At 43.3% G+C, this 13,466-nt stretch overlaps 1 protein-coding gene across 1 annotated transcript; it reads right to left on the bottom strand.

Annotated features, from left to right (window-relative positions):
• Positions 1 to 10,798: 10,798 nt before the first annotated feature.
• On the bottom strand, positions 10,799 to 11,782 carry LOC114682261 (olfactory receptor 10G3). The gene has a single exon (XM_028856114.1). It carries the CDS (start codon positions 11,780 to 11,782, stop codon positions 10,841 to 10,843), a length of 942 nt encoding a protein of 313 aa, XP_028711947.1. The 3' UTR covers positions 10,799 to 10,840.
• Between the last annotated feature and the right edge of the window lie 1,684 nt (positions 11,783 to 13,466).

The following is a 13,466-nucleotide window of genomic DNA, read 5'->3' as shown; positions in this document are numbered from 1 at the left end:
TTTTAATTTAATTTAATTAATTAATTTTTTTGGAGTTTTTCTTTTTTTTTCTTAAATTTTATTATTTTGAGTATGGGTGGTGTTTTGTGTGCATGTATGGCTGTGTACCACTGCAGGGCGTTTCGTTTACCTACCAACCCCACAGTTCCCTAGAGTTTTCTTGAGTGCGAGCAGCAGGAAATATTAGAAGAATTTAGATTGTGGAGATAAACAGAAAATAAAGGATATCCTTGAGAGGGCCTGGAACCTATTCCAATGAGCCGTGACTGTCTTTGCCCTAAGGCATTTATAGAACCGCCAAGGGGTGGAGCAAAAGACCTCCCCCCAGCACAGCCAAGTGCAGATCATCCCAGACACCTGCACTCAAGCCTGTGGTCCTAATCATCCTCTATGAGGACCTGCTGGGTAAAGCCAGTAGGAACCTGAAAATGGGCTCCCACACACCACATGCATGCAGTTCCCTGGAGGCCAGAAGATGTTACATCCCCTGGAACTGGAGTTATGGATGGTTGTGAGCCACCATATGGGTGCTGAGATTGAACCTGGGTCTTCTGCATGAACAATAAGTGCTCTTAAATCATGGCACCATCTCTCCAGTCCCCAGACATTTTCCTTCATCACTCTCCATCATATTCACAGAGGGAGGGTCTCTCAGTTGAACCTGGAACTCTCCAATAAGGCCAGCCTGGCTTGTCCTGTCTCCGCCTTTCCGAGCACTGGAATTCCAGATGATCCATGAATTCCATTTGCTACTTTTCACACTTTCATTCTGTCTGTGGCCTACAAAGAGCTTTTTCCTTTTTGTTTTTTCCTTTCTTCTTTTCTGATGGTGGGGATTGAACCTTAGGCCTCCACCAACCGTGTATTAACTATGCTTCTTTGGTTCTAGACCTTCCAGTGACCCACAATTGCCGCTCCATTCAGATAAACCTGCCCTGAGCTCCGGAGGCCTCTTATTCCTCTGCCTGTCCCCTTACTAAAGGACCTGACCTCTCATTGCTCCCTCTGGACCCTGCTTCTCTTGATGTCACAGCAGTTCCTACGGCTCCACCTCCTTGTGTCTAGAAGCTTTTGGATCTCAGCAGTCTTCTCCAGAGTTTACTGTTCTCCCCTCAGCCTCTCATGCTGGTCTTTACAGTGCGTATTCATTGTCCATGTTGGCACTCCTACTAGATAGATAGTCATTCATTTTAGAGGAGAAATTGAGGCTTTTTTTTTTTTTTTAAGACAGGGTTTCTCTGTATCCTTAGCTGTCCTGGAACTCACCCTGTAAACCAGGCTGGCCTTGAACTCAGGGATCCACCTGCCTCTGCCTCCCAAGTGCTGGTTTTAAAGGCTGTACCACCATGCCTGGCCTCTGCTTTTAAGATGGCTTAGTGGTTAAAAATCACTTAGTGTTCTTAGAAGACCTGGGTTTTGATTCCCAGCATCCACGTGACAGCATACAATTTCCTGCAACTCCAGTTCTAGGGGAGCCAATGACTCCTCTGACTTCTGTGGGCTCCTGCATGCTTCTGGTGCAGCTATATGTATGCAGGCACACACATATACATATAAAAATTAAATCTTAAAAAGTAAATTTCAAATAAACCAAACCAAACCATAAAAATGTTACAAGACAATTTAGGACTCCATAAATTGTGAAAAAGGAAACATGCTTATCTGGAACTTCAAATCTAGCTCAGAACCTGTGGTTGGAAGCTCGTAGGCTGCAGGGGTGAACTACTACTATTATTTTGTTAAATAGACACAGTATCAAACTGCCGTCTAAATTTGTACCAGTACAGTAGTCTGTACTCATAGATTAGTGCAGCTCCCAGACCTCATCAGGGAAGTTTCTTTGTGCGGTGAACAGTGGCTAATGCAGAAACTCACAAGTTGTCGATGTCCAGAGGATAAATGACTGTGTAGTACTCAGACACAAACAAGACATCTGACAGCTGGACATCCCTGCCCCAGGGCTCAGCAATAAACTGCAAAAGGACCATCGAAGATGAATGACTACCAAATTACAAAAATCTGTGCTGTTGTGTTTATTTTATTTTATTTTGTGGCTATAGTGCAACTCACTATGGAGCACAGGCTGACCTTGAACTCACAGAGATCCACCTGTTTCTGCCTCCATGCCCAGCTATTCTGAGGTACTAGAAAAATAAGTATATGGCCTTGTGGAACATGTCTATAACAACAACTATTAGAGAGGATAAGGCAGGAAGTTGTAAGTCCAAGGCCAGGCTGTGCTGCATAGTGAGTCAAGGCCAATCAGAGCAACTTAATGAGAAACCTGATTAAAAATAAAAAGTGCTGGCTGGGTGGTGGTGGCGCACGCCTTTAATCCCAGCACTCGGGAGGCAGAGGCAGGCGGATCTTTGTGAGTTCGAGGCCAGCCTGGGCTACCAAGTGAGTTCCAGGAAAGGCGCAAAGCTACACAGAGAAACCCTGTCTCAAAAAACCAAAAAAAAAAAAAAAAAAAAAAAAAAGAAAAAAGAAAAGAAAAAGAAAAAAAATATGGAACCAGCGTAGGTATCCATCCATAGATGAATGGATAGAGAGAGTGGAGAGCTGGCTGTGGTGGTACATGCCTTTCATCCCAGCACCCAAGAAGCAGAGGCAGGTGGATCTCTGTGAGTTCAAGGCCAGTCTAGTCTACATAGTGAGTTCCAGGACAGCCAGACCTACACAGAGAGATCCTGTCTCAAACAAACAAACAAACAAACAAACAAACAAACAAACAAAAATGTGGTAGATAAACACAATGGAATTTTATTCAGCTATAATGAGAAAATGAAATTATGACATTTGCAGGAAAATGGATGAAACTGGATCATTGTTAGACAAAATAAAGACTCACAAAAACAAATATTGCACGTCTCTTTCTTTCTTTCTTTCTCTCTCTCTTTTCTTTTTTTAAGATTTATTTATTTGTTATGTATACAGTGTTCTGCCTGCATGTATGTCTGCAGGCCAGGAGAGGGCAGCAGATCTTATTACAGATGGCTGTGAGCCACCATGTGATGAAAAGCAGGGAGGGCCAAGAGATTGTTGAAATGAAAATTTCAGTAGAGAAGAAAGATGAACCCAAATAAATATTCCAGGACACAGAATAAAATAAATTAAAGTGGGCCAGGTATGGTGGCACCTTGGTGTTAAACCTAGCACCTGGGAGGCAGAGGCAGAGGCAAGTGGGTCTCTGTGAATTCAATACCAGGCTAGTCTGCATAGGAAGTTCTAGTTTAGCCATGGCTACATAGAGAGACCCTATCTCAACAAAACAAAACAAAACAAAACACAAACAAGAAAAGAAAAAAAATATCATGTGCAATAAAAAAAAATAGATCCTGAGTCTGAATCTCTAAATCCAATATTTGATTTTGTTTGTTTGTTTGTTATGTGCAGTGTTCCATCTGCATGTACATCTGCAGACCAGATGAGGGCACCAGATCTCATTACAGATGGTTGTGAGCCACCATGTGGTTGCTGGGAATTGAACTCAGGACCTCTGGAAGAACAAGCAGTGCTCTTAACCACTGAGCCATCTCTCCAGCCAACCAATGTTTGATTAATAGGTGTTTTAGGGAGAACAAAGGCCATAGAAGGGAAGAAATGATCAAGGATATATAAAAAATTTTAAAGCTGAGATGACACATACTTTTCTTTGTTTGCATTACATTTATTTAGTGTGTGGATGTGCGTGCGTGCGTGCGTGCGTGCGTGCGTGCGTGCGTGTGTGTGTGTGTGTGTGTGTGTGTATCATGGTGCACATATGTAACTTCCTTAATTTCTTTGAAATACTCACTAAACTTCTAAGTTGCCAATATGGAGACTAGAGGACAACTTATGGAAATTTGTTTTCTCTTTCCACATGTGTCTCAGTGTTCAGACTTCAGTTGTCAAGCTTGACGGCAAGTGTCTTTACCTTCTGAGCCATCTCACTGGCCTGTGTGTATGGGTTTATTTTTTTTGAGAAAGGATCTAGGCTGCCCTCAAATACATGGTGATCCTCTTCCCTCTCAATTGCTGGGGTTACAGGTGTGAGCCTCCATGCCTGGCTTCAGACTGCATTTGTTTTATTATTATTATTTTTTAAAGATTTATTTATTTATCATGTATACAGTGTTCTGCCTGCACACCAGAAGAGGGCACCATATCTCATCACAGATGGTTGTGAGCCACCATGTGGTTGCTGGGGATTGAATTCAGGATCTCTGGAAGAGCAGCCAGTGCTCTTAACCTCTGAGCCATCTCTCCAACCCCTTGTTTTATTTTATTATTATTATATATTGTATAGTCCAGGCTGGCCTTAAACTCACTATGTAGCTGTGGCAGTTTGAATATAATTGGCTCCCATAATCTCATAGGGAGTGGCAATATTAGGAAGTGTGGCTTTGTTGGAGTGGGTATGGCCTTGTTGGAGGAAGTGTGTCACTGTGAGGGTGAGTTTTGAAGTTTCCTATGCTTAGGATACCACCCAGTGTCTGTTGACTTCCTGTTCCCTGCAAGCCAAGATGTAGCAGGACCACGTCTGCCTGCATGCCGACATGTGCCCCGCCATCTTGATAATGGATTGAACCTCTGAAACGGAAAGCAAGCCACCCCAATTAAACATTTTCTTTTTAAGAGTTGCCATGGTCATGGTGTCTCTTCACAGCAATAGAAACACTAACTAAGACAGTAGCCAAGCACGACTTTGAACTTCTGATCCTCCTGCCTCCACCTCATGAGTGATGGGATTACAGGTGTCTGCCATCACACCTTATTTTTAATGTGATGCTGGGGATCAAAAGCAGTGCTAAAGATCAGTAATTTGAACAAAAAATGCTTCTGCCATTCCTATTGCTCAGATAACTCAAGTGTTTTTGAGAACTGTGTTAGGGCTGAGAAACAGATCCAAAATACATACATACATACATACATACATACATACATACATACATGTGTGTGTGTGTGTGTGTGTGTGTGTGTGTGTGTGTGTGATATAACACTTGTTCTGAGGAGGGTGTGTGTGAAGCAGGAATTGAGTGGCTCAGAGCTGACAGCTGGTAGGAGAGCAGGGGCATATTGCAATACCACTGAAAGAACTGAATTCCACCATAACTGTGTGAGCTTGGGAAGGATGCTCTGGTCCAGATAGGAGTGTAGCTTGGAGAGGTCTTCATTTCAGCCTCGTAAGGTTCTGTGCAGAGAACCAAGTCATGCTTGGCTTGACCCGTACAATGGTGAACTAACAAATAGTTGCTATGATAAAAACAGCTGAATCTGTAGTAGTTTGTGAGGCAGGAATAGAAAACAAACACACGGCCTATCATGTTAAAATAAGCGAAAGCATTGCATGTAGTTTCTGAGGTGTCACACGATCTGACCCTTGCCTGTACCTGCCACATGACCACCCGTCTGTTCCCCAGGTCCTGTCTTCTAACTAGTCTCCTTTCAAACACATTGTAGTGGTTTGAATAAAAAATGTTTTCTAAAGGCTCATGTTTTGGATACTTGGTCCCTGGTTGTTGTTGGTGTCTGTGGAACTAATAAAACCTTTAGAATATGGAGCCTTGCTGGTGAGAAATAGGTCACTCATTGGTGGTGGGCTCTGAGTGTTCGTAGTCCTGCCCCACCTCTAGTTTGCTCTCTCAGCTTCTCTGTGCAGTTGAGATGTTCTCTCAGCTTCCTGCTTTGGCTGTTATGCCTCCCCTGCCATTATGGGCTCCAGCCCTCTGTAACTATAAGCCAAAAATCTCTACCTTAAGTTGCTTTCTGTCATTTTTTTTTTTTTTTTGAGACAGAGTTTCTTTGTGTAGCCTTGGCTGTCCTGGAACTCACTTTGTAGACCAGGCTGGCCTTGAACTTGCAGAGACCTGCCTACCTCTGCCTCCTGAGTACTGGGATGAAAAGCATGTGCCACCATGCCTGGCTGGTCATGGTATTTTATCACAGCAACAAAAAGTAACTGTAAGCAAGGCACAGTGTAATCAGTACACTAAGCCACTCCATGGGTAGAAAGAAAGTTTACTTGGGGAATCAAATTGCTGGGCTGTCTCTCAGGGTACAGAGAATAGTGGGTGATGGGACAAGCATCATCAGTTTTAAGGGGACAGGTAGCTGTGGGAGGAGAGATGCAAGCCAGAGCAGCCTAGGGTTTAGTATGGGGGCCTTTGATCTGGAGCAGGCTGTTTGGGAACTAGACACCTTTGCCTGAGATAGTTGATCATTGGGGTGGATAAGGGAAGCTGTGGCTTTCCTGGTAAACAGAAACCTGCTTACAGAGATTCCTGAAGAATGCTCAGTTTAGGCCTTGGTTTACTCAATAACAATTCTTCGGTTTACCCAATCAGAGTCCTTCTGTTTAGGATATCATTACCACATTGCCATGTCTGGGGTCCGATTTTGGACCTATAGTAACTAAGACAGAAATTGGTACCACAAAATGGGGTTATTGTGATTCTGACCATGTTATTATTTCTGAAAAATTTGGGAGAGTTTGGAAGTTTGAACTTGAATGGGCCATTCTAGAAGGAGTCTGGAAGACAGTGATGCTGAGAGTGATGTGGATAGTGGGGACCTGGCTTGTGAGGTTTCAGTTGGGATAAGGACTCTATTAGTAATGGCGATAGAAGATATTCATGTGATAGTTTGGTAAAGAATATGGCTACTTTCTGGTTCTGTCCTGAGAACTTGTCTGAGGCTAAAGAAAAAGCAATGCATCAGTTTCTTTGATGGAGATTTCAAGAGAGCAGGCAGAACCTTGAGCTTGTGGAGTGGTCATTATGGATGGTTGCTCTCATGCATACCGATGATGAAACAGCAACAAATAGTGCAGAAAGAAATAAAAAATGTCATCTAGGAAGATGGTGGTGGCACAAGCCTTTAATCTCAGCACTCAGGAAGTAGAAGCAGGCAGATCACTGTGGAATTTGAGGCCAGCCTTGTCTACAGAGCGAGATCCAGGTCAGCTAGGGCTTCACAGAGAAACCCTGTCTTTAAAAAAAAAAGGAGTAATTTAGAGAGGAAAAGAGCACTAGAAAGCTTAAGACTGCAGTAAAGTCATACGCTGAAAAAGAGGTTGTATTTGTAAAAAGATGTTAGCATCATGAATGAGAAACCTTCTGCTCTGCACTGAATGGAACATAAGGTGGCATCAGGGCAAGACTAAACCAAGCTCAAGCTACAACTTGTGAATGAGAACCTAAGGGTTTCTTGATCTTAGGAATGAATTGCATACAAAAGCTGACGCAACTGTGGTCCAATGGGTCAGGTCCATCCTAAGCTGGCAGCCATACTGTCACTGCCATTCATGCGGTACTTGTTTTGGAGGTGTGAAAGCTTTATCCTGGGAATTTCATTGCTATATCTTAAAAACGACAGCAACAACAAATCATTGCATTATGGAAAATTTCAAGACTACGTGAGTGAATTGTAAAGTGAGTCTATTTTTTGGTTTTGGTTTTGTTTTTGTTGAGACAGGGTTTCTCTGTGTAACCTTGGCTATCCTGGAACTACTCTGTAGACCAGGCGGACCTTGAACTCACAGAGATCTGCCTCCTATGTTTCCTGAGTGCTGGGATTAAAGGTGTGGGCCATCACTGCCAGGGGATGAGTTCTGTTTTATAAGCAAGAGTTTCCTGTCCTGACTGCCCTGTCCCAAATAAATACACGGAAGCATATATTAATTGCAAATTATTGGCCAATAGCTTAGGCTTGTTACTAGCTAACTCTTACATTTAAATTAACTCATTTCTATTAATCTAAGCATTGCCACGTAGCCTGTGGCTGTACCTGTCTTCTAGCATGTCTTGCTTCCTGGGCGGCTGGATGACATCCCCCTGACTCTGTCCTCCTTCTTCCCATCATTCTCATTTTGGCTTTCTTGACTAACTTTCTGCCTAGCTATGGCCTATTAGCTTTTTACTAACTAATAAGAATAATACATATTCATAGTATAGAAAAAATTGTTCCACAGCATTGTTTATTAACCCATTTAGTGTAGTGTGTATGAAGAAGATTCTACTTTTTGAGAAGGAATACTATTTCACTGTATGGTGTAGTAGTACTTTTTCACTGGGACTGCCAGTCCATGAATAACAACATGGAGATTTACTATTAATTATGAAAGTTTAGCCTTTAGCTTAGGCTTGTCTCAATTAGCTCTTATAACTTAAATTAACCCATTCATATTAATTTACATTCTGCCACATGGCATTACCTCTTTTCCATTTTGCACCTCTCCATGTCTGGCTGGCAACTTCACCTTTATTCTTCCCAGAGTTCTCTCTTTGCCCAGAAGTCCCACTTACACCTCCTGCCTAGCTATTGGCCATTCAGCTTTTTATTACACCAATCACAGCAATAATCTTGACACAGTGTACAGATATCCCACAACAGTATGGATATACTGCATTTTGATCGCCCACTTATGCTCATTTATCTAAGGAACGTGGCTTGCTTCCATCTTTTGGTACTTCTGAATAATGTTCTGATATTGGTGAAATTATTAAGGCCACTCCATGTAGTTAAAAGGGAGGTTTATTTTGTGGGGTAACTTACAAGTGAAGGGATAGGTAACAGGGTCTGGGAAAGGTGTGGCGCAGTCCGGTGGTGTTCTCTGGAGAACTCTGATTGGTCTACCTCCAGCGTCCAGGGTCCACGAACCAAGAGAAACGGCGCATCCGGATCTCGGGTCTTCTGGGGTTCTCTCTTGGCTCCATCTTGTAGGTGTGAAAGTTATCAAAGCCTCAAAGGGGCTTGGAACTTCCAGATCAAAGCTGGAATGGCTACCCACTATAACCCTGTGATTAGGTATATATAAATATTTCTTAGAGATCATTTGTTCAGTCATCTTGAGTTGGTATGCAGGAATGAAAATCATGAGTTATATTTCAAATCTATGTTTTAGTTCTCTGAAGAACCTTCATATTGTTTTCCATAGTGTACCATTGTACATTCTCAACAACATTGCACATGTGGTCCAATTCTTTACATATTTGACAGAACATGTTGTTTTTTTATCTTTTTTTGTGATATTGGTGGATTAATATAGCATATTAAACAAATATGATACAACTGAACTATATTCTAAGCACTGACAATGTCTTCAGAATCATTCCATTTTGAGGTATATTTTATTATAGGTCTATGGATCATTGTAATGATGATTTATTAATTGTTAAAGTTGCAGTGACAATAACAGTTATGCTGACCAGTCAGAAAAGAGGAAAAAGAGGTATAATTTTCATTTTTTGGATAAACTTTTTGGCTAACTACAAACTTAAACTTGTTTTTATAATTAATTATTGAACCATTATAGTAAAGATTTAAAGGAGAATATATAAGGGATATTATGGTGAGAGGTGTTGGCGGAAGTTTTCTCCCACCTGCCTGTTCCCAAATACCCAGCAGCCGCTTCCCAAATAATTGACTTGGAGGCTTAATATTACTTATAAATTCTTGGCCAGGAGCTCAGGCTTATTATTAACTAGCTCTTACACTTAAATTAACCCATAATTCTTATCTATGTTTAGCCACATGGCTTGGTATCTTTTCTGCATATGACATTCTCATCTTGCTTCCTCTGCGTCTGTCTGGCGACTCCTTCTCCCTTCCTCTTCCCAGAATTCTCCTAGTCTGGTCACTCTGTCTATACTTCCTGCCTGGCTACTGGCTAATCAGCATTTTATTAAACCAGTTCGAGTAACAAATCTTTACAGTGTACAAGAGCATTATCCTACAGGAGAGAGGACTCTGATGGTTGGTGGACTGCCTGTTTTCTGAGCAAAACACTGAAGACCACCTTCATCTAAGGGAAAGGGTAGTTTCTGTCTTTTTGCAGAGTTAGACGAACTAGTGATGAGTCCCTTGGGGACGAGCATTCACAGGACCAAGCTTGACTGACAGACGTGGCAGCACAGGCGCCGAGACTTCACCGTGCGGATAGAGTGACTATCCACCTTGAAACGCTGGAGGACAAGGCAGACACACAGCAGGAAACGGAGGAGCTAACGGGCCCAAGCCCAAGGTCCCATGAAATTTGCTCACACTTTTAGGCTCTGGTCCATTTCCTAGATTACTCTTAATGTAAAATTTCACAATGTATTTTACCTTTGGGCATTGGAAAATATATTCTTTTTTTTTTTCTTTTTTAAGATTTATTTATTTATTATGTATACAGTGTTCTGTATGCATGTATGATTGCAGGCCAGAAGAGGGCACCAGATCTCATTACAGATGGTTGTGAGCCACCATGTGGTTGCTGGGAATTGAACTCAGGACCTCTGGAAGAGCAGTCAGTGCTCTTAACCTCTGAGCCATCTCTCCAGCCCAGGAAATATATTCTTGAAATATTTGAAAAGACCATATTGTGCTCTTTCTTCTGGGTCATTTAATTTGAAAAAGTACTGTTTCAAGAAAAGGTTTATTCCTTTATCAGGCAAGAGTTCCTCTTCACCTACCTGGGGTGGCCTTAGGGAGTCCCATGTCTGGCCTGCTAGGAACCCAGCAAGCATACATAGTTCCTTGTCTAACACGAGGTATTAAGGTATATATTGAACTGGGAACTGTAGGCTATTGTAGAGGGGCTTGATCGATGATGACCAGGACATGAGGGCTCATTGGATGCTTTTAGAATGCCAAGTGTGCCAACCTGGTTGGGTGATTTAGTGTTACCATCTACTTTTGTGGCATCTGTTCATCTGGAGGGGAAACTAAAAAACTGCTAGGAAGTTGTGTTTTCCCTTCATCCATGTTCCATCTCATTGTGTGAATCTGTGTGTCTACACAGATGAGAAAACCCAAGAAGGAAGCCTCATGAAACCCAAACACAAGACTGGGTGTCTCCTCAGTAGAGGAGGGGTCTTCACACCTCACCCTTCGCCCTCTGGCCCCCTATCATTCTCCTCAAGGCCGACTTCACCTCCTGGTTCCTCAGAGTGTAGATGAGGGGATTGAGGAAAGGAGTGATGGCTGTGGGGAAGAGAGCAGCTGCCCCATCCAGGACGCTGTGGCTGTCAGGTCTCAGGTAGATGAAGGCACAGGGCACATAGTACACGGTAACAATAGTCACATGGGCTCCACATGTTGAGAAGGCCCTTCGCCGCCCATCAGCTGTGCGGATTCTCAGGATGGCCCGAATGATATAGATGTAGGAGAGGAGGATCAGGGAGAAACAACTGGCAACCACCACTCCAATGTCTACAAAAGTCACCAACTCATTGACTGTGGTATCTGCACAGGCTAGCTTCAAAACTGCAGGGATGTCACAGAAGAAATAATCTACCTGGTTGGGACCACAGTAGGGCAAACGGAAGGTTAGAATGGCCTGGATTGCTCCATGGATTGAGCCAGCCACCCAAGCCCCAACCACCAGCAAGGTACTCAGCTTAGCAGACATGAGTACTGGGTAACGCAGAGGTTGACATATTGCCAGGTACCTGTCATAGGCCATTGTGGTGTAGAGGAAACACTGAGAGCTTCCTAAAAAATGATAGAAGTAAAGCTGAGCCACACAGCCCCCAAATGGGATGGGCTTCACACCTGGAGTGAAGTTCATCATGAGGCGGGGGACGATAATGGTAGAGATGCCCATGTCAATGATGGAGAGAGCGCCAAGGAAGATATACATGGGGCGCGCATGGAGCTGTGTGTCTGCACAGACAGTGATCAGGATGAGCAGGTTCCCCAGCTGAGTCAGGATGTAGATTAGCAAAAAGAACACAAAGAGGAAGGTCCTTAGCCTGGGAGGGTGGGGAACTCCTGTCAGGATGAACTCAGTCAAGAGTGTGTAGTTGAGTCTTTCCATCTTAGGGAGATATGTTACCTAGGGAATGGACAAGCGGGCATTAGCATAGATGACATGAAAGTGAAGGGGACTGAGGAAGGAAATGGGAGCCTGGGTTGGTGGTGGGGAAGTTCTGTGGAGAAGTCACCCACATGAAGCTCCTGGGCACAGAGCTGTGCTCACTCTCTTTCCTTTTGCAGTATTGAGTACTCCCGAATGCCAGCAATCACATTACTGCTGAACCGTATCTTTATTTCCATTTTGTTCTCTTCCAGTGAACAAATGGTGGCAGTGAATCTTTATTAAAAAGCCACACACATCTAAAAACATTTAAAAGCCAGGAGTGATAGTTCATGTTTACCTTTATTTCCAGCACTTGAATGGTAGAGGCAGGAGGATGAGGAGTTGAAGATCATCCTCAGGCACATAATGAGTCTGAGCTAGCCTGAGCTAGCTGAGAAAAAAAAGAAAAGAAAGCCAGCCAATGAACACAGGTAAACAGTGGCCGCTGCACTTCAGAAAGGGAACACCTTGCTGTTGCAGATGTGAAGTTAAGATTCTGGCCCCTCCACTTGCTCTCCAACCTCTAAGAGCCAAGCCCGGCCTATGCTCCCGTCTGAGTTCTGTGGTATATTCCTGCCTGGGCCTTCAGCACAGTTTGGCTAAGTGTGCTCAGGTGACAGCTCTGGTCTGGGTGTCACTGGTATTCTAGCCTTTTGGGGCTCCTGCGTCATAGTGTTTATGTGTTTACAACTAGAAGACTTAGTCTTGCCTTCCCCTGGTTAAGACTGGCAAATCATTTGGCACCATTCAAGAGCTCAAGAGAATGATAAACCAAAGAAACAGTTCATCAATTCATGGTAAGATAGTGTATTCCGATGGCTGAGATGGCGAGTCTACTTCTAGAGCACTTACTTGGTCATTATTAGAAATCAAGTTAGGAACTGTATGTATATTTCTTCATTCTGAATGGGAACAAAGGGATTTTGTTTTGTTTTGTTTTTTAGAGACAGGGTTTCTCTGTGTTGCAGCTTTGGCTGTCCTGGAACTCACTCTGTAGCCCAGGCTGGCCTCAAACTCACAGAGATCTGCCTGCCTCTGCCTCCTGAGTGCTGTGGTTAAAGGTGTGTGCCACTACGGCCTGGCTGCGGAGCAAAGGGAATTTGACAGAGCATATTTAACCTGGGTTGTTCCAGTTCCGAGGATCTTTATCTAAGGGATACTTCCACGTTTGCTTCATATGCACGGTCTTTGCCTTTAGGGAGTAGTGAGGATATATTGATGGGGTTTCATTCCATTATCTTCCTGAGTCTGTGTCTCTCTCAGAGTAGATTGCCTTCACTCCCCTGCCACATATTTCTCTAAATTCTTACTTTTCATACCATTTTGTTGTATATATTAAGGAATGTTATTTTCTTCCTCTTCTTCCTTTGCCTCCTCTGCTTCTTCTTTTCCTCCTCTTCTTCCTTTTCTTGTTCTTCCCCCTCCTCCTTACCCTCTTCCCCTCTTCCTCCTTCTAACACCAACACTGGGAATTGAATCAAGGCCCTGGGGTATGGGAGGCAAGTGTCTGCACCGAGCTTCTCCCCAGCTGAAATGTTTAGCCAGCAAGACTGACTTCTTTTGCAGAAGTTCCTATTGCTAGTGGGTTGCAGTCATTTGCAGCATGAATTGCAGCCCACCCACACTGAGCTGGAGAGAACAG

This window comes from Peromyscus leucopus, chromosome 9 (assembly GCF_004664715.2).
Source record: "Peromyscus leucopus breed LL Stock chromosome 9, UCI_PerLeu_2.1, whole genome shotgun sequence".
NCBI lineage: Eukaryota > Metazoa > Chordata > Mammalia > Rodentia > Cricetidae > Peromyscus > Peromyscus leucopus.
The sequence above is the reverse complement of the archived record's forward strand: the minus strand, read 5'-3'. Positions and strand labels throughout refer to the sequence as shown.